Source organism: Thunnus thynnus, chromosome 13, assembly GCF_963924715.1.
Source record: "Thunnus thynnus chromosome 13, fThuThy2.1, whole genome shotgun sequence".
Taxonomy (NCBI): Eukaryota; Metazoa; Chordata; class Actinopteri; order Scombriformes; family Scombridae; genus Thunnus; species Thunnus thynnus.
The window spans coordinates 14,509,969-14,537,848 of record NC_089529.1 but is presented as its reverse complement, the minus strand read 5'-3'; the positions used below and the strand labels follow the sequence as shown (position 1 = coordinate 14,537,848).

The following is a 27,880-nucleotide window of genomic DNA, read 5'->3' as shown; positions in this document are numbered from 1 at the left end:
CTTCAGTGTTGATCAATCACATGAGCTCCTCTCATCCCCTTTAAATGCAGCAACAGGTGAAACGGGGGAGAGATGCTGAGTGAGAGAGAGAAAAGAGTTCACCTCTGTTAAGCAGCTGAAGTTTTCCAAAATATACATTCTGGACACCCCAAATATTAATATACATGAATCCAAATATGCTGACAATGAATGAAAATGAAGCTGATGGGTTCTCTGCTGGAGCTGCTAACATACCAGTGCTGCTGCTCATTTTGTGCAAACAATTAATATGAGATAATTAATACATTTAAACTCTGTTCTCTCTGAACTCTGTGCAGTTCGGTGCTCAGTTCAGTACTCCTTGCTGGTTACTGTGCAAGTTCTATTACTGTTTTGTCAAAATATGTAAATGAATGAAGGTATCCATGCTGGGCCGGCTGTGCGTTAAGTAAGCAGGATTGTGTTTAAACCTCTTTTGAAATGTTTTCACGAACATATCGTATTTGTTCATGGCATATAGGATGTTGGTAGGACTACTCTGTTTAGGAAGGAATGCATGCAGCACAGGCCCTCTGGTTTTCAGAGGGTATTTTACACACTTACTACTGAGTGTGAACTGAACTGACTACTGCAAGTATTTTGAGACTTGACTGCAAGTGGCAAAACTGAAAACTCACTGTGAACATCCTGGTGACATTTTTGAACTCTTATTTAATAAAAATGTCCAGACAGATTTGATAGAGCTCAGGACGCATCCTGAGAACAACTGTGTTGCTTCAGACTATTTCATTGTTAAACTTGTAATCTGTTAGAAACAGCTTTCCAGTCCGATCTTTAGAGAATGCAGAACATTAATTACCATAGATCCTGACTGATCCTGTTGCAGTGTCTGAAGATTTAAATAATTAATGGAGTTACCTCTGTTGTGCCATCCGTGCATAAAATGATGCCCAGCCTCTCTCACAAATCAGAGATTGTCATTGAAATACACGTATCATTCCTGCTGCTGTGTAATGACTACAGCTGTTTAATAAACATCTAAAGCATCAAGATCTGACATTCTACGAGTTGTTGTGTGAAACTCACTCACCCAACCCAACTGAAAGGGGCAAAACCTAACATAGATGAAAGATGTTCTGTGATTTTGGAGACACCTGTGTGCATGCGCCTCTGCCAACTGAAGCCACAAAAATTGTCCTGTGTCTGTGTCTGCAATGAGAGGTGGTCTGAGCAGGTTTTATCACAGATACAATTTTGTGCCAAAACAAGCACCAAAATTGCAGTGTCGCCTCATCTGTATAAACACAGCCTCAGCTGTGCCTTTCCTCCCACTTTGGCGTAAGCACACTTGTTTGGCACCAGGAAATTACCAAACAGGCAGAAACACAAAAAATAGACCCGCGCCTGGGGAAAATTGCATAAAGACTGTGTTTGGCACAGCACCTTGTGCTTGCATGAAAATACAGCCCTTAATGTTAATATCAGTGCAGAAATTGTGCAGGAAGTGCACATTTCCATTGTGATGATTAGGCCATCTTTTCTCTCAAACTTCAGCTTGACTCAGATACCATCCATAAATGAATCTGAATGAAATGAATTTCCCACACTGTGCTGAAGTATTCCGATTAAAAATCCACTTACATTTCTTAAGAGCACAGATAAATGTAAAAACGTCAAGAGGTCTTTTTTGCAGAGTGCTGTGTGGAGATGTTGCATACCTTTGATCAGAAGAATATCCTTTGCTACCTAAATATTAATAATCTCTTTCTCTTCTCTTTCTCACCGCTAAGGAGGACGGCTCGCCAGAGAAATGTTCTACATTCCGCAGAATGCGTGTGGAAGAAACTGCTCACTTGACACAGGTCTGGTCAAAACTAACTTTGCCACAACTCTGCCTCAAATGCCTCAGGTCTGGAGAAATTCAGAAAAATTCTGAAAATGCAGCATGAGTGATCTGAGTTTGGAAAATGATTCACACACAACTCCAGCACTGGTTTGTTACCTCTGCTCCAGTAGGACAAGTTTATATCATTAGTTCAGTTACTATGATGCTACTTTGGAAAGTAAATGTGGGGAGGTGGTGACACAGTCGGCATATGGTTGTACTGTCATAAGATAGTGATACAACTTTAACAAACCCAGCGTATGTTTTGTTACAGGAGAGAAGTATTACAGCACCATTCTCTGTGTCACTGAGGTTACAGCAATATTCTCCCTCAGATTAATATCACTAGATGTCTTGATTTTTTGGATCAATGTTCGTGTGTATCATATTGTTTATACGTGCTCTGGTAGAATATTTAAGATAAACAATACATGGACCCACTCAAAAATTGCTTTACAGCACCACTAGTAATCAAAAAACTACTGTCAGTTATCTGTTAATAAGATAAAAACTGGGTCACTAATTTAAAAAGTGTCAAGTGTGATACATAAATTATTGTATGTTTAACCTATTACTAATGAAATGATTTATGTACATACGCAAACTAAGTCACAGTTCATTGACTACTCCTACACAAATACTGTATTTATCTGTTCAGATTTTGCATCTCCGATGCTACAGAAAATGCTAAAACTAACTGTGAAACATGATCAGACCCCCAGAGGCACCTCTAACAGACAGGAAAGGAACAGGATACTTCTTTTTATTTGGAGACTGCAGACTGGGATTTCTGTTTTCTTAATTCTGTGAAATTGTTCCCTCTTAGTGTAATATTGACCAACCTCTCCTCCAGAAAAAAAAAAACAAAAAAAAGGCGAATCCCTGTGGTTTGCTCAGACTCAACACGCATCAGTGGTTCTGTGAAAAATGCCCAATCAGTATTCATATGCTGAGAAGAGCTCAAGCTCCCAGATATGTCGGGAGAGAAGCTGGAATGAGACGAAGGATAGTGCTGAATACCTAACACATATCAATCCTCTCCCTCACTCTAATCAAACATTAAGCCTTTAAACTGTGCACTCACCGCCTGTGGAAAAGACCCCGCTGCAGGTTTTTGATCTCTGAGATGGGTTGTGTTTTGGACTGATAAGACAGATGTTTGTGTGGCTGTTAACAACTCTCAAGCTGGCAAGTGGGTTTGGTGCTACATTGCATTGCATTTCACTTCATTTTATTTCACAGACCCTCCAGCTCCAGGCGCAGGCACCTGGCCAAAACAATTACACAGTAATAACTTAGAGCACCTGAGTTTAGCACGCAAAGTGAATCCTTAATGACTGAAACACTGTGTGTGTGTGTCTGTGTGTGTGCGTGTGTATGATTCCAGGGAGCTTTGACATGCAGTTTGACCTTCAAGTGGGGGTGGGGACTCTAGTTGTAGCCAAGCCGTTGGATGCAGAGGTGCAGTCTGTGTACAACATGACTATACAGGTGACAGATGGGACCAACTTCGCCACCGCACAGGTACACACACTTTTGATTTGTTATGCACTGGCACCGTTTCATGCACACTTCAGATCCACATCAAATTAAATTATTGTTACCTCTTCCTAGGGGAGCTGTTTACACTCAGCTTTGCTCTTTCCTTTGCTTGCACTCCCTTTTTTTGGAAATTATCTCTGGCTGACTATGAAATGTGCTTTTTGTTGCTTTGTCTTTGACATTTCCTTTGCTTCTTCTCTCTTGGCTGGCCTACTAAGTCCTATGAGTGAAATCATTGATATTAGTGGATTAATGAGATTAGCCTGTGCAAATAAAGGTCAAGTGTTTGTAATGTTCATTGGTATCTCCACCTTGCAAATGAAAAAACTAAGAGTGGAACACTACCCAAGAACTGCATTAGGTATTATCAGTTTCCAAAGCTAACTCCAGAGCTCTTATCTCTGTGGATAATATACTGAGCACAATTCTACTCTCTATGTTCTGTGCTGACCTTTCAAACTCTCCTTCTGTCTCTTTGTCACTCAGGTGTTTATCCGGGTACAAGACAGCAATGACAACCCTCCAGTCTTCTCACAGCCTGCCTATGATGTCAGTGTCTCTGAGGACGTACCAGTGGACATGGAGCTGCTGCGGGTCAGGGCATCGGACATGGACGAGCGTGCCCGTTTGAGCTTCTCCATCTATGGCAGTGTAGACCCGGCCAGTATGAGACTGTTCAGGGTCAATCCTGGTACGGGGGTTGTCTACACTGCAGACAGGCTGGACTATGAGGCCAGAACACAGCACATCCTCACTATTATGGTGAGAAGGGAGACATGGAAGAAATATGTGTTTGTGTACTTGGTTGGCTCTTACTGTGAGCCTGTGTGTGTGTGTGTGTGTGTGTGTGTGTGTGTGTGTGTGTGTGTGTGTGTGTGTGTGTGTGTGTGTGTGTGTCCCTGTGTTCCCTTCCAAATGATCCTCCTCTTGGCAACTACGCCTGCCTTACTTAATTTTAGCTGATTTCTTTCATTTATCGCCTCCTACAACACTATCCATATTAATCTCTCATGTCGCCTGATGCTGCTCCAGGTCAAGGATCAGGAGTTTCCATTTAATCGTGACCTGGCTCGTATCCTGGTGGCAGTGGAGGACTCCAATGATAACATCCCCTACTTCACAAGCACCGTATATGATGCTGTGGCCTACGAGTCTTCTCCCATAGGCACTTCTGTAGTGCAAGTGACTGCCCTTGACAAAGACAATGGGATTAATGGGCAACTCACCTATACTATGGAAGCAGGTGTGGTGCTATCTGACAGTATCTTGTTTTTATGCCTCTCTTTTCTCTCTTTTCTTTCACCTCTGTGAGTGGTATTTAATGCTTTGTCACAGGAGAACAAATTGGAATTGAAAATTGAGTTTTTCGTATTAACCGGTAAATGATGTTTTTAACCTTTTCGTTACTTTCAGGTAACACCGGCGGTGTGTTTGGCATAGATAATGCCACTGGCCTTATCTCCATTGCCAGGGACCTGGACCTCACCTCTGTGGGCTTTTACACCCTCACTGTGCGTGTCACTGACAGTGGATTTCCTCCATTAATGGCCACGGCTTCAGTTCGCATCTCCTTGATACTCTCTGACTTCTCCAAACCCAAATTCTCTCAGAAGGAGTATCAGGCTGAGGTAAAGGGATAGATGGGTTCGCTGGGGTGGGTCGTTGCATGGATAAGAGGGCTGGGAAGGGAGAGATTGATGTAATAAAGGAAGGTTGGGAAAATGGTAGTGAGGGGTAGATAGTAAATGTGTAGACAGCAGGTAAATTTCATCAAAGAAACTGTGCACATAAAATAGAAAATTGGTTAAAATCGCTGATGTCTGTGTGTGTATACAGATAATGGAGAACAGCACCATTGGAACATACGTGACCACTGTTAGTGCTCTCAGTCGCTCAGCGCTTACTTATGGTATCACCAGGGGCAACGAGGACTACTGCTTCTTTATTAACCATCATACTGGTGTAATCAGCACACGCAGACTGCTTGACTTTGAGGTTTGTTGATACCTGTGTTTTAATCCGTGAACACTCAGTGTTGTCATGATTCTTTTAGGAGTTACTAATATATGCACATAGAGGTTTAAAAAAACACTTTTACACATTGTATTTCTTTGTTTTGGCAGCAAACAACATCCTACTTTCTGGTGGTGCATGCCTTGAGCATGGCTGGAGTGGAGGCCAGCACCACTGTCATCGTCCAGGTGGGGGACGTCAATGATAGCCCACCAGTCTTTCAACAGATCAGGTATTAGTGGCGGTTGACCTACTGAGGAGTATAGATTTGGCACTGACATGCTCCTATGCTGCTGAGCCGTGATGACTCCTGACAGCATGTAATTTTCTGGGGTGAGTAAGTGTAGCTTTCCTCTTTTATAGCAGTGTCCTCTTTTTACCTTAACAGGTACGTCGGTGAAATCAGTGAGGCTGCTCCAGTCAACAGTGTGGTTCTGGGAGAAGATGGTAACCCTCTAGTCATCCAGGCGACCGATAGTGACCGCAATCACAACGCCCTGCTAGTGTTCCAGATCATAGACGAGACCGCTCGCATGTTTTTCAGTGTGGACTCAGGGACTGGATCGATTCGGTGGGTGACAAGTGGAAAACAAATCAATTGCATCATTATTGAGGATGTCAATTCACCTGCTTAGAAACTGATTTATCTCATAATTTCTGGGGCAAATAATTATTGAATGTTTCTTATATTTTAGAACGATTGCCAGCCTGGACTATGAGACATTCTCTGAGTTCCTCTTCAAGGTTCATGTTAGAGACAGTGGTCAGCCTCCTAGGAGTGCTGAGAGCCCAGCAGAGGTCTTTATAAAGGTAAGTAAATGACATATGAGTCAGCTTTCACTGCCTCACAAACCATTGTTGACTCACTTTGATTTCTATGTTGGATTTTCACTCTGTCTTAGGTGATCAACATCAATGACTCACCTCCAAGGTTCTCTCAGGACATGTACGAGGCAGTCCTCCTCCTGCCAACCTACATGGGAGTCGAGGTCCTGAGGGTCGAAGCTTTTGACCCCGATATGATCTCTGACGTCAGCCTTAACCCTGACAAGTCCACCACCCCCCTGCTAGTCTACTCTCTGGTGGACAGCAACCTGGAGCACTTCTCTGTGGGGCGCTACACTGGGGTTGTGACTGTCATTAATCAGAACCTCAGTAAAGACCGCTACCGCTTCAATGTGAAGGTAAGTTAATTGGCCGTTAATTAGTTGTTTTGTTATTTTTGCCAGGACAGAGAAAGCCATGCATGCTAAGTCTTTTTAAATACATTCTCTGCATTAACTGATTATGAGTCAGCTGTCAAATATATACAAATGACACCTCATTCTGCGCTGAGGATCGTTCTGTTTTTCTTTATTTTAAGGTATGGGATGGACGTTTCTCCAGCATGACGTTGGTCACAGTGCTTGTCCGAGAAGCTATAGACAGTGGCTTTCTCTTCACCTTCCCGGTTTACTCCGCCTCCATCCCGGAGAATATACCCAATGTGACTGTAGTGACTGTTGTCAACACAGTCGGCCACCTCCTTAATGAGCCACTGAAGTACACTCTGCTGAACCCTGGTGGACGCTTCACAATTCGGCCGACCTGCGGAGTGGTGCTCACCACCGGTGTGCCTTTTGACCGAGAGGAGAAAGAGAATTATGAGCTGGTAGTGGAGGTCAGCAGAGAAGATGAGATACTGAGGGTGGCCAGAGTCACCGTACAAGTGCAGGTGAGTGTGGAAATCTGCATGTAAGAGTGTGTGTGCAGGAATACTATTTTTTTTGTACTATATCTTATTCCCAAGTTGCATGGACACCTTAATGAGTCTTACTTTTTGTTCAGTCTTTCAATGTAGTTTTGTATCACACATAATGCTTTCTTTATGAAACAGCTTATTAACTCATTTAAACCCTTCTACAGTTGCAGCATTGTTCAGAACTTAATGATTAATTCTTGCCAAGTCCCAAAGTTCTCCACATCCTTAATATGCCACGCAGAAGTTTTTGTTTGATGTTCTGTTTTTCGTTTGATGCTTGATTTTATGTAAGGTGCACCTCTAATAAACATGATGCACTGGTTTTGAATTTTTCAGTATCTACGATGTGCAGTGGATTCAATGAAATGACTGAACATGCAGATAGAGAATTGTATGCTGTAAGCTACGCTTTTATTTCGGGGGAAAATAAAAGTGAAGATGTTAGTGAGAGTCTACACTTTACAGTTAATGTATATTTGTCATGTAGTGTGGTTATGTAGTGTGACTGATTGTTGCCAACACCAACAGTGATTACTGATCCTATTACCAAATGTTAAGAACTGAGTCTTTAAACCTTCAGTTGCCACCAGTCTTTTTCTTTAAATTCTTTACAATGACCCAGTTTGATTTTCCAAAAATAACTGTCCTTTCTCTAGGTGGAGGATGTGAACGACAATGCCCCAGAGTTTGTGAACCTCCCCTACTACGCTGCAGTGCAGGTGGAAGCAGAACCAGGATCATCTATTTTCAGGGTTTCATCCACTGACCAAGACAATGGTCTGAATGGAGAGGTGACTTACAGCCTGAAAGAGCAACACAGGAACTTTCAGGTGGGAGCTATATCTTTCTTGCTCTTAAGTGAAGTTAGGAGTTCTTTATTTTTTTGCTCCTCATGTTCCAAAATTGTGTTTATATATGCCATGTAGGTTAATCCTGTAACAGGAGAGCTGACCCTAAAGAGGTCCTTCGAGGCAGACTTATCTAACGCAGAGTACAAGGTGGTCATCGTGGCCACTGACAGTGGCTTCCCCCCTCTGTCCAGCGAGGTGGAGCTGCCTGTTACTGTCGTAAATAAAGCCATGCCAGTGTTTGACAAACCCTTCTATGGTGTCACTGTCAGAGAGGATGTGGCCATCTCCACGTCTGTCCTGTGTATCAATGCCACCAGTCCTGAAGGCCAGAATGTCATCTTTACCATCACGGATGGAGACCTTTCCCTCCAGTTTGACATTGGCTTCGACACAGGAATCATCAATGTGATTTACCCGTTAGACTATGAGACCATGCAGTACTACCGGTTAACAGTGAAAGCCACAGATACACTGACAGGGGCCAAGTCTGAGGTCGACGTGGACATTGTCGTGCTGGACATGAACGACAACCCGCCATTGTTTCAGAACACGTCATACTCCGCTGTGCTTGCTGAGAACTCCATGATTGGAACGACCGTGTTACAGGTGTGTGTGTATGGCTTTATTTACTGAGTTGGTCCAGTGTGTACACATACTGAATGATTGTTTGGACTTAAGGCCCACTCCAGCAGTATTATGTATGAATATTAAATGCCAAATTATTTATTTATAAGTAGATAGTGTGATATTTCCCTAGAAATTTCCCAGTGGAAGTTCTTGACCTTTAGCGAATAATAGACCAGTGCTGTTGCACTGAGGAACATGTTTGCACAAGACAATTCTAACATAACACATATTTGAATTCATTGATTTCTGCAAACTATTCTTGGAGGTGAGCCAGTCATCAAAATAGGTCACTGGCCTTATTTGACTATGTTATTGAATTTGTCAAGAATCAGGAGGCCAATGTAAGAATATTGGATAAATAACTATTCATTATGCATGAAATTAAACCTGGGCTTGCTTAGTGGCATTGTAGTATTGTTCACTATATAGATCATGCATCTTGGACATTGTGGGCCACTGGGGTATTATAATTCAGTAATTGACTTAAATCATTGATAAACTTAACACTAAATACAGGGTTTTTTTGTCCTCTACATGTAACAGTAGCTTTTTGACTATATTAAAAAGAGGAACATTTGTTTATTCGTAGCAATTCTTTTTGATATTGCAATTCAAAACAGTTGATCAGAGGAAGTTTTCCTTCCTCTGCCTCAACATGAAAATTACAATATTGAAATTATTAACATTTTTTCATGTTTCTGTTATTGATGAATGTACAGTATAATGCTCTACTTTTGTATTTCAAGTATTGTGCCTCAACAAAAAGGATCCTGCCAGATACTCAACCGAGTTTTTGATTATAGTTTTAGATGCAATTGTGCCCTGACAGTATCTCAGAGAAACCTGAAACTTTATTTCATATTTTAATCAGGACTCGGGTACTGTAGCTATGGAGTATGTCAGGGGAAGCAAACCAGACCGTATCATGAATAATGCATGAGGTAATGCAAAGTTTAATGTTACTCTCTCTGTAGGTGTTTGCCCAGGACCAAGACTCTGAAAAGAACGCCGTGGTGAGTTATCAAATCCTATCTGACATCTACAACAGCACCGACTACTTCAACATTGACAGTAACAGCGGACTGGTATTCACGGCACGCTTGCTTGACTATGAGCTCATCCAGCGCTACAACTTCATTGTCAGAGCGACGGACAGTGGAGACCCTGCCCTCAGCAGCGATGTTAGTGTCACTGTAACTGTTACTGACACAAATGACAACCCACCTAATTTCAGCCAAGCACTATACGAAGCCTTTGTCAGCGAGCTGGCTCCCCGAGGACACTTTGTGACCTGTGTTCAAGCGTCGGATGCTGACATCTGTGATGCACATAGGCTGAGGTAAGAAAAAGAAAAGTTTTAAAAGGTTCTTGACTGGGTGTTTGTTATGTTTTGTACAAGTGATGATTAGAATTGATTACATGGCTCCCCATTGAAGTTGAATGTCTTTATAAACTTAGATTATAGAAAACAGTGCTCACCAGGTAATTTTGCTTTTGTGTTTGGGTTAGAAAAATATGATTTTCATTCCAACATTTATTTGTCTTTTTCACTAGCGATTTTGATTCAGCACTCCTAAAGAAATGTGGAAACTAGTGTTTCCAGCAGAATGACATTTCATACAATTGTACTCTCTCTTTTATTTGTCTGCAGGTACAGCATTCTCTCTGGGAATGAGAGAATGACTTTCATGATGGACCCCGATACAGGTGTGCTTAGTCTGTCTAATAAGAGGAGACAAGGCATGAAACTCTCATATCAGCTCAATGTGTCTGTGTCAGATGGAGTCTTCACCAACACTGCTCAGGTGAAACAACTTCTCAGCACTTATAATTTAGTTCTGTCAAATGATTTGTTCTTTTCTTAACCTTTGCAGTGTTTACACACAGCAAGCTGAGTGAACTTAGCAACCCCTCGCTTCAGATATATCAGATATTCATAGCTGTCTAGTTCGGCTGCACTTTTCTGCTGAGCAGCTAAGCTGGTGAAGTTGGAAGTTAACGTGTGTTGATGTCATATCAGAATTACTATGAGGATGAGCTGCCAACTGGAAAAAAATGTTCACATCTGTCTCTTAGTGGTAATAATAAGTGGGATGTTTGGGATATTTTTGGCTCTGAAATAAGAAATCTCTTCATATTAAACTTTAATGCTTGCATCTTGTAGCAATAACATGTCACTTCTTCTTCTAACATAAAGTAAACACAGCATACCTCCAGAGCAGCTTTAGTTTCATATCACACACCTTTTGATAACAAGTCTGATTCTCTTACTGCTGGTTTGCATGCCATCTTGATGTGATTGTATTCCACAAATCACCCAGTGATGATTACTGTGAAGGCATCAACAAAATGTCAGCAGACAATGAGGATTAAGATGATTAGATGCTGATTATAATGATAATGTTGGTGATTTCTAGGTGATTGTACGAGTCCTCGGAGCAAACCTGTACAGCCCCGTGTTCAGCCAGAGGTTCTACCTGGCTGAGGTCCAAGAAAATGCCCCCCCAGGGTCAAAGGTCATTCAGGTGAGTTCACCTTTTCACTACTCACAGGAAACTTTCTACATTAATAATGATGTTGTAGAATCTTGTAGTGACCAATTCAATCTGTCATCATTTCTCAAATCTCTGTACCGGACCTTCAGGTTCGAGCAACAGACGAGGACTCCGGGCTTTTTGGTCAGATCACCTACTCCTTCATCAATGACCTTGGGAAAACTCAATTCACCATTGATGCAGATGGAGTCATATCCACTGCCCTGAAGTTAGACAGAGAGAATCCTCTTAACAAGGACATGGTGCTGACTGTTATGGCTCTGGATGGTGGAGGTATTATTTTGAGCACTGAAACTGATTAAATGACAAAAGCCATCTTCAAATCAGCCAATATAAGACACTAAAAATACAAAAGAAGTCTTACCTGGTAATCTGGCAGCTAACACTCAGCTAACATTCAGCTAACATTGCTGTTTTAGGTAAATGCACTGCAATATACTGTAGGTGTTGCCTTTAAGATGATAGCTTTCATATAATAAGATCTCACACTCCTGAAAATGTATGAATATTTGACCATATTCACATTACATTTGCACTGCATTAAGTGAAAGGACTTGTGCAGAATCACTAACAGTTAGTGCAGCAGTAGAATAAGCTCAATTGCCTCTAGTATTCATACTATATACTGTACTGTATTAAAGTACATCTGATAAATCCATACATTTATACCCTTTTATTTTTCCAGGACGTGCATCGTTCTGCACAGTACGAGTGGTTCTCGCAGATGAGAATGACAACGCCCCTCAATTTAGGGCAGTGGAGTACCGTATGAGCATCAAAGCAAATGTTGCCAAAGGTTCTCTGGTCACACAAATCCAGGCCACTGACCCTGATGCTGGGTCTAATGGACGGATAACCTATTCCCTTTACAGCGAGGCACGCCTATCACTGGTTGATGTGCTGGAGGTCAGTGCATTTTACTCTAACTAACTGTACTGAAACCAGCATGGATTATCTTTTAACCAGATCCAACCCTCAACAGATTTTATTTAATGAGGGTCAACATTATTAAAACTCAATGTTAGGCTATAACCCTGATTTGCCATTGAGAGATATTGTCAACTACGACTCTTAAGATTTAAGTTCCATTACAAATATTCAAAAAAGTGAAGACTATTGTCTCTAAACTTAATTGAAATTAAATTGTGATTTTGCTGGTACCCAGGTGGAGCCAGACAGTGGCTGGATGATGACTAAGAGCACTGTGGACCACCTCCAGGGGACTGTGCTGTCCTTCTTTGTCAAAGCCACAGACTGCGGTTTGCCAGCCAAACACTCCCTGGTGTCAGCCTTCATCCACGTTGTCCCCCCAGACGCGTTTGTTCCCTCCTTCAGCCAGCCTCAGTACTCCTTCACCATTCCAGAAGACACAGCAGCAGGAACAGCCCTGGGGTCTGTGTACATGGGCCCTGGACAGACCGGGTTCTTCTCTGCAGTCGGAGGAGAGACGCTCGACAGCAACCAAGGAGGGACCTTCCTGGTGGAGAGGGAAACTGGTCTGATCCGTTTGGTCAAGCCTCTGGACTACGAACAGGTCAGCATCTTTCGCTTCAAGGTCGCAGCAACAACAAGAAGAGACCTGATCGAGTCTGTCTCCACTGTGGACGTGGAGGTTAAGGTTGGTGACTCAATTAAACCTAGAGCCCCTTAGCCTTTTGTGTACTATTGTTTAAATGCTGTTTTTTCAAGTGTTAAATTAGATAATGAGGGAACTATAATTGCATGTTGCATTATTTTTTCAGTCTAATTTATTCTTTGTTGAGCTGAATCATTGAACTCATTTTGCAGATTCTAGACGTGAATGACAACATGCCTGTGTTTGAGACTAACACCTATGTAGCAACAGTGATGGAGGGGATGCCAATAGGGACAAGAGTGGTCCAAGTGCGTGCACTCGATCCAGATTGGGGGTCCAACGGACAGGTGGGTAACAGTCAAGTTCAACTGACACAAAGCACTTTGTTCTTTTTGCTACAAAAGTGTTGCAATTGCTTTGAAAATCTATGTATCTTGATTTTATTGCAGGTAACCTACAGCCTCGGGTCTCTGCTCACCTACAACTTGGACCTAACAAAAGATGCTCGCTCCTTCAGTGCCTCTTTCTCTACGAATTCTTTCTTTGCCATTGACAGTAAAACAGGCTGGATCACCACAGTGAGTCAGATGGACCATGAGGCCTGCTCCAGCTACAGCTTTGAAGTAGTGGCCTCTGATCTGGGGGAGTTACAGTCTCTCTCCTCCACCACAGTGGTTACCATCACTGTGTCGGACGTTAACGACAACCCGCCGCGGTTTGAGAGAGAGCTCTACCGGGGTGCAGTAAAAGAGAGTGATCCCCTTGGTGAAGTCGTGGCAGTTCTGAAAACTAAAGATCGAGATGGCGCTGACCAAAACCGCCTAGTCAGCTTTTACATCACTGGTGAGGAAACTATGAGAACACCGACATAGTGTAGCTGCAGTAATATCCTCATGCAGTGAGCTGAGGTTGGGTTGCATAAAAAAATATTCATTGGCCTAATGGGGTTTCTATCATTAAAGGTCAAGTTTTAAATTAATTTGAACTCAAATGTCAAACATGACTAACCTTTCATTTTTTTAATATTCCATTGTAATTTTAACATTATATGGTATGTATTTTACAACATAACATTTCAAGCAAGGTTGAGAAACCATTACTTCAATAACATACAAAATAGGTGATACAAAAATGGGTAGAAAATAAAGTTTGCATTATATAGTTTTGAATAGAACCAACCAACCCATGAGGGTTTCATTAATTCATGGTGTTTTGGACTTTAAGTTTAATTGGTGAGGTCGTTCCTACTTGTAACACACAAATATTTGAATAAAAAGGGAGTCTTTACAGTCTGCTGTACCTAAAGTTAAGGCCTCCATACATAGAACACCACATTTGCAAGGAACTTTAAAGTGATTCCTGAAAAACAATGTAAAATTTTCAACAGAAACAATTGCAATGTAGCTGTAGCAGTCTTTCACAGACCCATGCATGACTTTGCATGCCCTCCGTTTTTACGGGAGTAATAAAATAACATGTGAGGCCTCTCCAGTAAAACTCTCACCTTGACACTGAGCTTGCTGTTTTCTATTCACATAACTCTATCTGATAATGACTAAGGATGATATAAATTGCCCTTGTGTTGTGGCATTTAAAAATACTGATTGGCCTAATGGAAGCCATGTAATAAAAGGTCAAATTTTGAAACTCTGAAAGGCCATAACTGCTACATCACTGATTTGGTTTACACTATGATGATAGATGTTTGTTGATTGCGCCAAAGGGTACCTGCATCATTTCTGTGTGTGTGTGTGTGTGTGTGTGTGTGTGGATGGGCGGGGAGCTTATGTTCATTCATCTTGTGAATGAATAAGTCTTCCATTTTCACACGTTTGTCACAATACATCTTCTCATCTTTCTTTGCTGTCAGCATTCTAATCCTCATCTTTGTAATCTCCAGGCGGAAACCCGCGGGGCGTGTTTGGCTTGGCCCTCGTGCAAGGGGAGTGGAAGGTTTATGTGAGTGGTCTACTGGATCGTGAGCAGCAGGACTGGTACCTGCTCAACATCACAGCCAGCGATGGCCTATATGTCGCTCGCACTGCAGTGGAAGTTACCGTCATGGATGCCAATGACAACAGCCCCATCTGCAACCAGGTCAGGGATAAAGACAAAAGGAAATGGGCAAAATTAAAACCTGCAAAGCAAACAAACACAGAGGAGACTGGGGAATGTAGCAGGATGAACTGCTATGTCAGTTTACTATTTTATAATCACATTTTCAAAATGCTAACAGAAGGGCAGTAAAGTACTATGATTGCCTTTTTATGTCTCATTATGAAGTAATTGTCTTTCTCAGTAATTTGCTTTTTGTCTCCAAGCTAACTACATTCCAGTTGATGTTGTATTGGAAAAATAATACAGAAATAATACATTCCTTTTGATAATATAATAATGGGTAAGTACTGGGATAGTGAAAAAAGTAGACTTTGTTAAAATGGTTGAAAAGTAAGTCAGTCATTTATTATTTATGTAAAATGAATGAATTTCAGTGTTATTGTGAAGCCCAGTAAATTGAACTCTTTTGCCTCTTTCACACATAGTTCCTGGGATACTACTAAATTACTGGGATAACCTTTCAGGCACCACTAGTGATATTCACTGTTCACACATGCAGCTACATTCATTAACATTTCCATCTTGCGCCTTTTCACACCTGCTATGGCAATGCCGGAATAGATGGGCAAGGGACAGTCCAGCACATGGCGGTAATGCAACACTTACGGATGCCAACTCCCATAAAACTCAACAGAAGAAGAGGGTGAAACTCACGAAACTCAGATCAAACTTTTAAACTAGGCAGTCCTGATCAAATATTAATCAAAATGATGTTACTGCATTGCCTATTTCTCGCCTCAAATTTTTTCAGAAACATATTTTAGTGTACTGTTGAGCCATAAGATGATAAAATTTGTGACGCAGCCACCGTGTTGAAAGCAGACTAACCAAAACCAAACACCACCCACCTTGCAGCACATCACCCACACATGAAGTCTTGTGATTGGTTTGCTCGGTCCATATGAAAACATCTTTCATCAGACGGACATAACCCTTTACATGCTTGCTCTTGCAATGTTACTGCTCTCATTCACAACACAGCCGTACCGGCATTTTCCCTGAAATGTTAGGTCTTGAGGTGGGAATATCCATCCACTCCCATTTACACTTGACTCCATGCAGGAAATGTTCCTGAACATTTCAGGGATAGACTGCATGTGTGAAAGGGGCTTTTGTTTAGGTTATTTTTCAAAACTAAACACATGCATCATGAATGAATGAATTCATTCATTTGTTAATTTTTTAAATTATTACTATATTTACTATAAGTCATAGCAGTATGATGACTAGTCCCATATGTGATTACTTACTAATTTAAATATTAATCAAATGAAAACCTCCAATAACATTCCACAAAAAAATGTAATTTTAAAACTTCAAAGTGCTTCCAAACATTATCATTGTGGAGACAATATACAGTATCATACAGTGTTGATTTTGTATTTGACAAAGTTTCAAGAATGAGTGGAGGCTCCAATTCCCACAAAGATGAACTTAATCTTGGGTAATTTTAAGGGTGGCTTAGCTCAGAAAATTATTGTATTGAATAATGTTAAAATTAGCATATTCATGACTTTGTAAGGAAATTAAAATCTGGAGCTGCAGTAGTAAAACAGGATTTATTCAGTTCAAATATTGATTCTCATTCATTTGAACAAATAGTCTCTGTACTACAGTCTACTTCAGGGGATGTACTGTAACCTATAAACTAGCTTTGATAATTGCATTATACTCACAGTTAAAAGGTGATGGGTTCTTACAAAAATGTCAGTTTGCTTATAAATTATATGAATCAGTGATAGAAACTAGAAGCTTTAGCTTATTGTGCCAGTAGTAGTGGTACAGTCAGTTGTATAAATGACAGTAATGGCAGTAACAGTTCATGGACTAGTGCCACTTCTGCTACTAGACGTAGTATAGTCATGTTAGAAGCTGCACAGGAAGCATTAGTGATAATTACCGTGGTAATAGGAGTAGTAGAGGTAGCTGTAGCTGGGTAGTGCTAGTAAAACCTGTGGTGTTAGACTAGTGATAGGAGTTGTTTTATGTGTAGCAGTAGTATTGATAGAAGCTGTGTAGTAGCAATACTTCTAGCATTAGCCATGTCAGGTATGCTAGTGTAATCAGTATTATCAGGAAACGCAGTGATAATTGTTTGATGACCAATATTTGAATACTTTTAGGGATGCAACAAACTGTTATTTTCAATTAATGATTTAACAGTTTGATCTATAAAATGATAGAAAATAGTGTAAAAATCACAATTTTTCACAATCATAATTTCCTATAGCCCAAGGTGACGTCTTAAAATCACTTGTTTAGTCAGTGGAGCAGTGTAAAAGACAACAATATTCACTTTACAAAGATTTAAAACATTGAAAAGCAGCAAATCTACTTAGATGATTAAACAGTTATCAAAATAATTGTAGATTAATTTGCTCGATAAATAGACTAATAGTCTCAGCTCTAAATTGTTTATAATCATGTACAGGATAACTCTGATGTGACAGAGTACAAACAGCAGGGTGGTGTATGATGCACTGTGCTTGGACATACTACAGTAGATTTACTATAGTGCATTGGTATTGTGTATTGGTGAAAGAGTGAGGTCACCAAGTTCCTTTCTAGAGACAGTCGCCACCAGCAATAGTGGCAGCTAGGGGAAGAAAAGAGCACTTAACTCTGCTGTGCTCGTTCTATCAGCAGAGATAATGGATGCAGTGCAGAACAGTTTGTGTTTTTTGATGTATTGGATAGATAGGTTTTTTTTGTTTTGTTCTGTTTTGTTTTTTCACTGTGCGCTTATATATATGTGTTGGTTTGTTGTGCCAGGCGGTGTATAGCGCCTCTTTTCCTGAGGACATTCCCACTAACAAGGGCATTCTGACAGTGGGCGCAACAGATGCTGACTCAGGCTCCAGTGCTGAGATCCAATATTCACTATTTGGCATCGGGGTCGAAGATTTCTACATGGATGCAAACACTGGTACATTCAATTAATATTCGTCTTTAGGTTTTGTCTGATCAAACAGTACAACACACCATAAATTAAACACACAGCTTAATTTATTTTTCTAACTCTTGTGCTACCTCTCCATTTGTACCTAAGGTGAGTTGCGTACAGCCACTGTCATGGACCGAGAAATGACACCCACCTACAAACTCATTGCCCAGGCAACTGATGGAGGAGGGTTGTTCTGCCGCTCTGACATTTCTCTCAAGGTGTTGGATGTGAATGACAATGCACCCTCTTTCTCCTCTACTCATTACCTGGCTAGTGTATATGAGAATGCCGCCCCCAATGCTTTGCTTACCCGACTACAAGCCAGTGACCCTGATGAAGGTAAGGTGGTATGATGTAACACATCAAGCAAAGCCAATGATGAGAGCAGAGGGTTTTCTAAATTGTACATGAGAAAGACCATGAGCATTATTATATTGTGTATGCATCACATACAATTTGTGCGTAATCTACCATTACTCTTTGTTCAGAAAGATGATTTCTATGAACACGAAGAAGAACATTTTGGCATGATATTAAGTCTTGTGTGTGCATGAATGTGTCCTCTAGGTCTAAACCGTACAGTGGTCTATTCTTTGGTGGATTCAGTCAATGGGTTCTTTTCCATCGACCCAGTATCTGGGATGGTAATACTGGAGAAATCTCTGGACAGAGAGAGCCGAGACTCATATCGGGTTCGTGTCCAGGCCACTGACCAAGCTGGGCAACAGGGGGCACTGTCCTCACAGGTTGGTGGGAAGTCCAAGTGACTTCATTCAATCGAATTTGTATTTTTTCCGTGCTATCCAGTAAATCTAACTATAGTAAAAGCTATTCCCCACACATTCATTAATAAATGTGGAAAAAAATAAAATGCACTTATGAATATTATTGAAATTCACAAAGAAGACAAAGCTTAGGAAGACATTTATATTTTAGGTGATATAATCAGGGTTTTCTGAATAATTAAATCAGATAGAGAGTAATTAACTCAGCTTCTGGGTATTTAAGATCAATGACTAATAATTTCTAAAACTCAAATTAGATATTATTTTTAATTAAATCATTTAAACACAATAATGTAATTAGAATTCATACACTACATATTAAATTGCAGATTAGTCAGCCATGGAGTCATCTACCTGGTAATCTGCTCTGTATTTCTGTCCATACGCCTGAATAAAGAAAAGCCAATGAATAAAAACATGTTGTTTACTGAAGAGATCAGATAAAGACCCCAGTAGATTTTAATTAAGATAAATACCCATCAAATTGTGCATCGGGGTGGAATAGGAAAGATAGGGAAGGTGACAGTTTCAGAGGCAGCGCAGAAAAGAGGAGGAATAGACCACAAGATTGGCTGAAACAGTGTTGGCACTCTCACACACACACACTCTCTTTTTTTAGATCCTTTTAAAGGCTGCCAGAAGAAGCCATAAATACAACCTGAAAATAAACCCCGGGCAAAAGTGTAGCAGGTGTTGCTTGTTTGGACTCTTGGATGAAAATCTTGCTGTTTATGTTTAGAAGTTCACTGTCCATGGTGCTGATGCTGCTGGGTATTATTATTTTTAGCAGTAGCTCAGTAGTATCATTATCACTGCTACTGTAATACAAGCAGAAGTAGTTGGAGCTGTAATAGAAGCAAATGCAGTGGCAGTAACAGTAGTGGTACCAAGAGTTGTAGCAGTATTTGTAGTAAGCACAGTAATATAACAGCAGTATAGGTAGCAATACTCTTAGCACTAGTGGCATCCCACTTGCATTTAGTGGAACTGGGTTCATGTGTGTCTGATCAGTGACCCAGTATCATTATGCTGCTTGCCCCCAAAGACTAGTGGGATAGCTGGTGAGCAGCTGGTGAACAACCTCAACCCCACCAAACCGACACTAGTCCCAAATGTAACAATTTGTACACCTGTTCATCCACCCATCCTCTATACCAGCCTATTTATATTTCTAATACCAAGATGTTTCCATTTTTAACCTTATACTTAATCCTAATCTCTAAACCAATAAACTATAAACAGCTTTAAAGAGATGCCTAAACATAGCCACTCTTCAAAAAATGTTTTGGACATATGACAGTTTTTGCACATGCATGCAATGGGGAAATATGATGACTGAGCTGCCAGAATGAGTATATTTTTTTTATTAAGAGACAAAGTACAATAGAAATAAAAATCAAAAGAACAGAACATAATCAGAAATCAAAAGACACATATCTTAAACAAAAAGCAACAAACATCACACAAAAAACACAAAATCCATCCTCATATGAACAGACTTATAACGTGGATCACCAGACCTAAAAAGAAATAAAAAAGGAATACAGAGTCCTAATTCTCATATCCAAAATAATGGCATTATTATGTACAAAACTGGAAAACAACCTTGCAGGATGATTACTCAAGGCAAATGATCAAATTCATGCAACATACAGTACACGAGATTCACAAAGTGCATTCATAACATCCGTCAGCAACAAAAACATCTTCATTTTTTCAATATGTTTTTTAGTATTTCTATTAGTGTTTGCAATATGTTGTTCCAAAATAAAATAGCATTAAGAAGCATTCTAGATTTATTAATATTCAGGGAATCCACCCCAGCAGCTTTAAGGATAAACACTTTCTCTGACAAAATAATAAGGTTGGCAATATAAGTGTTTCTGTGACACCACAGCTTTATTTTAAAGCCTGTGTTTAGAAGTTCCCTCCAAAAGCAGAAAACACCATGAAAAAGTGAACCTTTTACTCGGAATCCATTAAGCAAAAACAGCATTTATGTAACTCTGTAATTCCACAGATCTTTTAACATTATCTAGTGGCCAAAACATGCTCTCTCAGGTTTTGGTGGTCATTTCGATTGATTCCTTCCTTTAGTGTCTTTGTTCGAATTTATGTTTGTGGGCCCGCTGTCCATGGTGCTGAAACTGAGCTTCCAGGCAGGGAGCTCTTCAGAAACATGAATTGATAGGGAGTCCTGTTACAGTCTTTTGTGTCTCCGTTAGGTCGATTTGACCATTTTGGTCCTGGATGTGAATGACAATGCTCCAGTCTTCCAGAGGAGGGACTACGCTGTTACTGTGCCTGAGGATGTTGCCGTGGGAACTGAGGTGCTGCGAGTGTTGGCGACTAGTGCTGACATCGGACCGAATGCTGAGATCACTTACAACATCCGGTCAGGCAATGAGTTAAAAAAGTTCATCATAAACAGAAACTTGGGTAAGTAGAGGCCCATCAATATTGAATAGAAAGTCATCTTTGTTTTCCTTTACTACAAAATTAAAAGATTAGTATGAATAGTGTGTGTTTGTGAGTAATATATTATGAATACCTTGTAACATGTCTGAGTGTTTGTCCATGCACATGCATATATTGCATAACACTATTTGTATGTTTTAGGCTCTATTTCTGTGGCTGATGATTTGGACTTTGAGGTGTGTAAGGACTACTACCTTACCATTGAGGCCTGGGACAGCGGGGACCCTCCTCTGAGCACCGCTACCATGGTAACCATTGAACTCATGGATGTTAATGACAACGCTCCTGCCTTCAGTCAGGACATCTACAATGTTCTAGTCAGCGAGGATGCATCTGTTGGGCAGACAATTACAAGGGTAACATTTGGTCTTAATTTGTTGTCCACCCTTATCTTTTCCTCTCAACACTTTGTTTTTGTTAAGTTTCATTTTCTCTCTGTATGTGTTTTTTTTTAGGTATTGGCAGAGGACCTGGATAGCCAAGTGAATGGGCGAATCACGTACTCTATTCTGAAAGGTGACCGTAGTAACCACTTCTGGATTGACCCTGTGACAGGACTCCTCAAAGTCAATAAACGGCTTGACAGAGAACTAGTAAGGATGCATTTTTAAGTACAATATCTCATAAACAATCAATAGTAATTTTATGGTTCATGAGCACAGCCAAGACAGAAAATTCCAGGTCCACTCAATGTGAACATCCAATAAAGTCTCATATTATGCAAGGATAATAGTGCGTGCCATATTGCCTAATACATACAGATGCTATGGCATTCACATTCCCCCCTGTTTCGTCTAGATATCCAGGTACTCTTTGTCAGTGCAGGCGTTTGACAGTGGCTCTCCTGCCATGTCCTCCACTGTCACCATTAACATCGACATCTCCGATGTTAACGACAACCCTCCTGTCTTCACCCCGCCCAACTCCACAGCTGTCATACAGGTAACAGTCTGTGAGTGTTTGCTTATGTATGTGTTTTTTTTCTTTTGCTAGCATCATCTCAACTTCCCTCTGTCCATAATTCCAGCTAAACCAAGCTGCTGGCACCACCTTGCTGAAGCTGTCAGTCAGTGATAAAGACTCCTCTAGAAATGGCCCTCCCTTTGAGTTTCGCATTGTTTCTGGAAATGAGGGAAGTTTCCTCTCCCTGGACCAAACTGGAACTCTGAGGTCCAACCGTATGTTTGGCCCTGAAGCCCCCAGAGAGTTCACCCTTGAAATCCAGGTAAGGGACAGATGTTTGTTCTCAAACCACTATTTCATCAGGAAAAGTTGACTAACAAATACACTTTGTCAGTTACACACAGTCACCACTGGGAGCCGCCCATTACTTATAAACTCTCTCACTGTTAACTGCTAAATCAGGCTATTAGAGTCTGGGGTTTATAGAGCAGCCTTTTACAAATTTATTTCTGTAATGGAGAAGCTATTAACACCACTAATGTGATGGCATAAAAGTAGGATCCTAAAATATTGACTGCTTTAAATCAATATGCTTTTTTCAAGTTCTAACCACAGGGATGTCTATATTTTTTGTTTCTGTATGTTTTTAATATTTCGTCATGGAAATGCCATGAGAGTGAGAGTCTGAACATCAAAAGACCATAAAACAATCTTATCATATGACCTTCTTTAGTGTTCTATAACAATCTTTCATCATCTTCCCCAGTAAGAAATTGTGTTCATATGCAACCAGCAGTAATAAATTAAAATTTAAAGTTTTTAACCTTAAATGGTTTTCTTAATATTTCAGCAGAACTTTACTTTTGTTTCTTTGATTTGCGTTATTGAAAATGTAACCTTAATTTTGTCTCGGTCTCTTAGGCAAGGGACTCTGGTAAACCACGTCTTACCTCTTCTTCCTGGGTATTTCTGAGGGTCATTGGGAACAGTCAGTACAAACCAGCCGTCTCTCCCCTGGAAATCTTCATTGTCATGGTAACAGATACCTTCCAGGGAGGCCCAATAGGTCGGATCTATGCAACGGACCGTGACCCCAATGATGTGTTGTCATTTACCCAGAGGCTTCAGCCCAAGAGCATGTTTAAGATCAGCAGACAGGATGGCAGCATTGTGGCTCTGCCAGGCCTGGAACCTGGCAGGTACTTATATATATACTCATATGGAACATTTTCTTTTAAAATACATTTTGGTGCATCACAGAGTTCACATGTGCCTGTCCTCTCTGTCATCAGATACCAGATGAATGCTACAGTGAGTGATGGACGTTTCGCTGTGATAGCTGATGTGTCAGTCCAGGTCGAGCAGGTGACAGACGTGCTGCTGCGTAGTGCCCTGACCTTACGTTTCAGCTCCCTGTCCCCGGAAGACTTGCTTGGTCGCTACCTCAGCCAGATCAAACTAATGTTACGGGGACTAGCTGGCTGGAAATGGTCACCGGGACAACAAGATCCCCTCCACATACTTACTGTACAGCCAGTGATGGGGACATCTGACGTCGACTTACTTCTGGCCATGGAGAGGCCAGAGACATCGAGCTCTGGACGGATGGGTGGCTTCTACTCTCAGCAAGAAATGGCCGGAAAGCTGGAGGAAGCAGCAGCGCGGGGCCAGATTCGGGGTGTCCTAGCTGGGGCAATGGCGGTGAGCAGTGCTTGCTCTGGGGAGCTGGATTGTGGGGACAGGGTGTGTGAACAGACACTGGTGATGGAGGGTGGCTCACTGGTCACCTACAGCACAGAGAGGGTCAGCATGGTGTCACCAAGGTTCAGCCGTACAGAGACCTGCACCTGCCCTGGTGAGCACTGAATTCACACTTGTATTTGAAATGTTACTCACATACTGTACATACTGTACACAATACTGTTTATAAAAAGATAAATCAGATAAATAAACACACTGAGAGATAGACAAACCAACAGCAAAGATAAACAACCAACAGAAGATAAATCAACAGAGAGAAAGACAGACACTATAGATAGATACAAAGATCTTTACATACATTAAATAATACAATAAATTTAAAGGATTGTTTATTTTGCAGACATATTCTAACTCCATTAATGTATTATTTTCTCATTTTCCTGTATCTACACCTTTCCAAACAGGAAGGACATGCCAAACCCCTGTCGAGCTTTGTGAAGGTCAGTCCTGTCCAGCAGACATGCAGTGTGTTCGCTCCGGTCCTACAGCGCCATCTGTCTGCCAGTGTCAGCCTGACAGGCTAGATGAGTGTGCAGGTATGATTTCATCCTTATTTATGCTTGAAATCTGGACCACTGCTGTATATGGTTTGATTATGTGCCTGTATTTGTCTTGTCTGTCTCTAAATTGAAGGCCTCTTATTTTAATCCTGTGCCTCTATGTTTTGTAAATCTGTAGGCCAAACCTCTCTGAGTTTCTCTGGAAATAGTTACATCAAGTACAGAGTGACAGACAGCGGCCAGAGCGGAGAGATGAGGCTCGGCCTGAGGATCAGAACACTTCAGAGAAGAGGAGTAATTATGTTCACTCGCGTTAACCCCTGTACCATGCTCAAGGTAAACACATTTACATTTAATTGCTACACTTTACTGTATTGTTTCTCAATGTCAAATCCACCCAGGAAATGGTGTTCTTTATTTCAGTAATTGCATCATTTTAAAAGATACAATTATTTTCTCTTTTTGTTCACAGATTGAAGGGGGTCGACTATGGTTCCAGCTGGACTGTGACAACACCCTTGGCATTATGGGTATCTCTGGTAGACCAATAAATGATGGCCTCTGGCACGCTGTAGCCTTGGAGCTGACTAGGAACTACACCCTCCTTTCATTAGATGACAGCTACGTGGAGCGCCGCCGAGCAGCCAGAGCACCTGTTCGCCTTTGGCCTCTGGCCGCAGATTCCTCCTTCTTCTTTGGGGCCCAAGTGAGGCCACCAAATGGGCAAGGTGAGAGGCCAAGCCCAGGGCCAAGGAGAAACCAGGGAGGGCCAGGACTCGGTGACCGTGGGGCAAGGGACCCACCGAGAGCCCAGGACGGTTTCCAGGGCTGCCTAGGCTCACTGATGCTGAACGGTAACGAGCTACCACTCCAGAATAAGAGAAGCCGATACGCTGAGATAGCCGGGCTGAGTGAGGTCAAGTTGGGCTGCGTGCTTTATCCAGATCCATGCGTCAGCCAACCCTGCCTCAATGGAGCCATCTGTAGCAGCCTGCCCTCTGGAGGTCTGTGTAGATAACAGTGTGAATATGTGTGGGTGTCGTGTTGTTGTATAAACAAATAGCACTGCATGCAAATTCAGTCTGTTACAGCATTATCATTTTTTTGCATAATTTTAGTTTGATGCAGTAGAGACTATCAGCTTGTATATATATATATATATATAGTCTGTATTGTGCTTAAATACTCATAAATGAAAACATATGTTATCAACAGGATTTAATATAATTTATTAACATTCATAATTATGCACATTATTATTTGACACATTTTGAATCTCTCCTATAGGCTTCATGTGCAGTTGCAGTGCTGGCTTCACTGGGGGGCGCTGTGAAATTGAATTGACATCCTGCATGCCAAACCCATGCCAGAACGGTGGAGACTGCAAGCCTGTAGGCAGCGCATTCTTCTGTGGCTGTCCTAGAGGACTCGGGGGACTTATGTAATATAAAATAGCCTGCAATCTCACACACACATACACACACACCTTAATTACTAATTGTAAAAGCAGTGTTGACAAATGAAGAGTATGCAGAGTATGTATTCAATGACAGTCAGGGGGGTGATGATTTCGACACATTAAAAATCTGCATCTCCCTTCTCATACACACTCACGCACAGAACATGTGTAGGACTCGGCAAAAACACACACACTCATTAGCTTGCATTAGCACCCCAGAACCCACTGTGTTGTTTTAGTTGTTAGTGTTTCTAATTTAATTCAGCATAATTTCAGTTGAAAACCCTGTGATCATTCTCAAGCTGCCTTCTTAATTACAGCTCAGTAATTGCCTTTGAAATAACCTCTGCTCATGTTGTGCTTTGGTTGTTCAGTGGAACCACCACTAGGGAGCACTTCTCCCTCAAAGGAGAAGACAATTTTGCTTTTTTTTTTTTTTTTTTTTTTAATGCTTTTGACAAAAATGTGAAAATGTATTTGATGTAGTTGGAGTAAATCATATTTGGCTTAATAATACCAAATATGAAAATGAAACTGTTTTTTCTTTATCAGGCAGCAGGTTGTTCAAATCATTATCAGTTAATGGTAAACACAGCTGGCAACCATCGCTACAGCAAATACTATATTCTGCCACAAACACACAGAGCCACAAGCTGTTGAGTGTAATTGGCTTTGAAATTGTTTTATTTCCTGCTGATTGATAAATAATAATATTAGACTGAAATATGTGCATGTAAATAACAATAAAATAAAGTATATTAAATTGGAAATACTATAAAATCCATTTTCAAAGCTAAACCTTAGAAATACAACCAAAGTAGAACACAACATGCTGAATTCATGAAGTGCGTTAATTAGGATGTACAGTATTCATTTTCTAAAATATTCATGAGCGGATATCAATGGCTGATATATCCGGGCCTTGTTAAATGAAACTGCATATGCTTAATGACTTCCTCTACTTTTATCATTTAAAACAAAACTTTCAACAGTTAGAAAAGGAAGCTTTCTGCAATACTCAGAAAATGATTTTTCTTCTTACATCCAAGGCCAACTCTTCTACAGTGTTTTGAAAATCCCATCAAGAAGAAGTAATTGAAAAGAGAAATACATGTATTTTTTCTATTTCTATCACAGCAGGGCACCATGTTTGAAATGACAAGCTTAAGATGAGCGTGCATGTGTGTGAAGTAAAATGACGTTTTTGATTTTTCTTTCAGAATTTAACGTCTTTATCTAAGAGTATGAGTACCTATGTGTGTCTGTTTCTTTAAACCAGAGCTATATAAATGAGGATAATAGGGCATCCATGAAGATAATCCCTTCTTTTAGCAAAAGAAAGGCCCTATGAAAAGATGATCTCTCCAAAGTGTTTTCTTTCACCCTTTTTAACTGTAACACTTTCATCTTTTATTCTCCTCTTTCAATTTGATACAAATCATCTTTACCGCTCTCATGCATAACAATTTATTTGTCTTTGCCTCTCTGCAGATGTGATGAGGATGTAGATGAGTGTGACCAGGATGAGTGCGGGAATGGAGGAGAATGTGTCAACACATTCGGGTCGTTCTACTGTAACTGCTCAGAAGGGTACGAGGGTCAGTTTTGTGATGATCAGACGCCTGGTGATCTGGGGGATGACACGCAGGTATAGTCAGTTTGCTTCTAATTGGACAACTCAGTGAAACTGTTGAGAATTTTGAGTGTGCCGTGGCCTCCCAGAAGGTTTATACACCAGCTTGGTATCTTTGTCTCTGCAGTAGATGAATAAAAGTGTGGTAATGGGTAAATCATAGTTTCTATTTGAAGTTGTCACAGTCTTGACTTTTCTTTTCACCCTGTATACCTTATATATGTAGTGTAAGCCCAATTAATGTTGCATATTGTGAGAATGAAGGTGCTTTCATTATTCCCTAGAAGACTGTAATTAGCAGAAAAGTAACCATAGTTGATAAAACCTATCAGGCTGCTTTCACAACCAATGGATACGTTAGCTCTGTTTGTTGTTTTAAAGGACATTTGAGGGTTGTCTATTGCTAGAAATAAAACTCAATAAAAGTGGAGATGACTCGCTACATATTCTATCACAACACAAATCTGTGGAATTATCATTATCATTTCCTCCAAACTGCAAGACCAGAAATGTAATTGTTCTAATCCTTT

At 40.8% G+C, this 27,880-nt stretch overlaps 1 protein-coding gene across 1 annotated transcript in view; it reads left to right on the top strand.

The window, feature by feature from the left end:
* Nucleotides 1-27,880, top strand: part of LOC137195645 (protocadherin Fat 3) — a 62,574-nt gene that overhangs the window by 22,139 nt on the left and 12,555 nt on the right. The window contains exons 9-45 of the mRNA XM_067608173.1: nt 1,770-1,841; nt 3,252-3,388; nt 3,893-4,168; nt 4,439-4,649; nt 4,820-5,034; nt 5,243-5,401; nt 5,530-5,651; nt 5,808-5,990; nt 6,115-6,229; nt 6,322-6,603; nt 6,783-7,133; nt 7,817-7,990; nt 8,087-8,617; nt 9,613-9,977; nt 10,290-10,443; nt 11,056-11,163; nt 11,283-11,466; nt 11,879-12,099; nt 12,359-12,811; nt 12,982-13,116; nt 13,219-13,612; nt 14,670-14,866; nt 17,660-17,813; nt 17,937-18,170; nt 18,399-18,577; nt 20,842-21,055; nt 21,236-21,450; nt 21,550-21,687; nt 21,893-22,036; nt 22,122-22,319; nt 22,919-23,196; nt 23,290-23,852; nt 24,163-24,294; nt 24,437-24,594; nt 24,731-25,262; nt 25,546-25,699; nt 27,209-27,365. Of these exons, the coding sequence (XP_067464274.1) occupies nt 1,770-1,841; nt 3,252-3,388; nt 3,893-4,168; nt 4,439-4,649; nt 4,820-5,034; nt 5,243-5,401; nt 5,530-5,651; nt 5,808-5,990; nt 6,115-6,229; nt 6,322-6,603; nt 6,783-7,133; nt 7,817-7,990; nt 8,087-8,617; nt 9,613-9,977; nt 10,290-10,443; nt 11,056-11,163; nt 11,283-11,466; nt 11,879-12,099; nt 12,359-12,811; nt 12,982-13,116; nt 13,219-13,612; nt 14,670-14,866; nt 17,660-17,813; nt 17,937-18,170; nt 18,399-18,577; nt 20,842-21,055; nt 21,236-21,450; nt 21,550-21,687; nt 21,893-22,036; nt 22,122-22,319; nt 22,919-23,196; nt 23,290-23,852; nt 24,163-24,294; nt 24,437-24,594; nt 24,731-25,262; nt 25,546-25,699; nt 27,209-27,365 (8,489 nt within the window). The remainder of the gene's footprint in view (nt 1-1,769; nt 1,842-3,251; nt 3,389-3,892; nt 4,169-4,438; nt 4,650-4,819; nt 5,035-5,242; nt 5,402-5,529; nt 5,652-5,807; nt 5,991-6,114; nt 6,230-6,321; nt 6,604-6,782; nt 7,134-7,816; nt 7,991-8,086; nt 8,618-9,612; nt 9,978-10,289; nt 10,444-11,055; nt 11,164-11,282; nt 11,467-11,878; nt 12,100-12,358; nt 12,812-12,981; nt 13,117-13,218; nt 13,613-14,669; nt 14,867-17,659; nt 17,814-17,936; nt 18,171-18,398; nt 18,578-20,841; nt 21,056-21,235; nt 21,451-21,549; nt 21,688-21,892; nt 22,037-22,121; nt 22,320-22,918; nt 23,197-23,289; nt 23,853-24,162; nt 24,295-24,436; nt 24,595-24,730; nt 25,263-25,545; nt 25,700-27,208; nt 27,366-27,880) is intronic.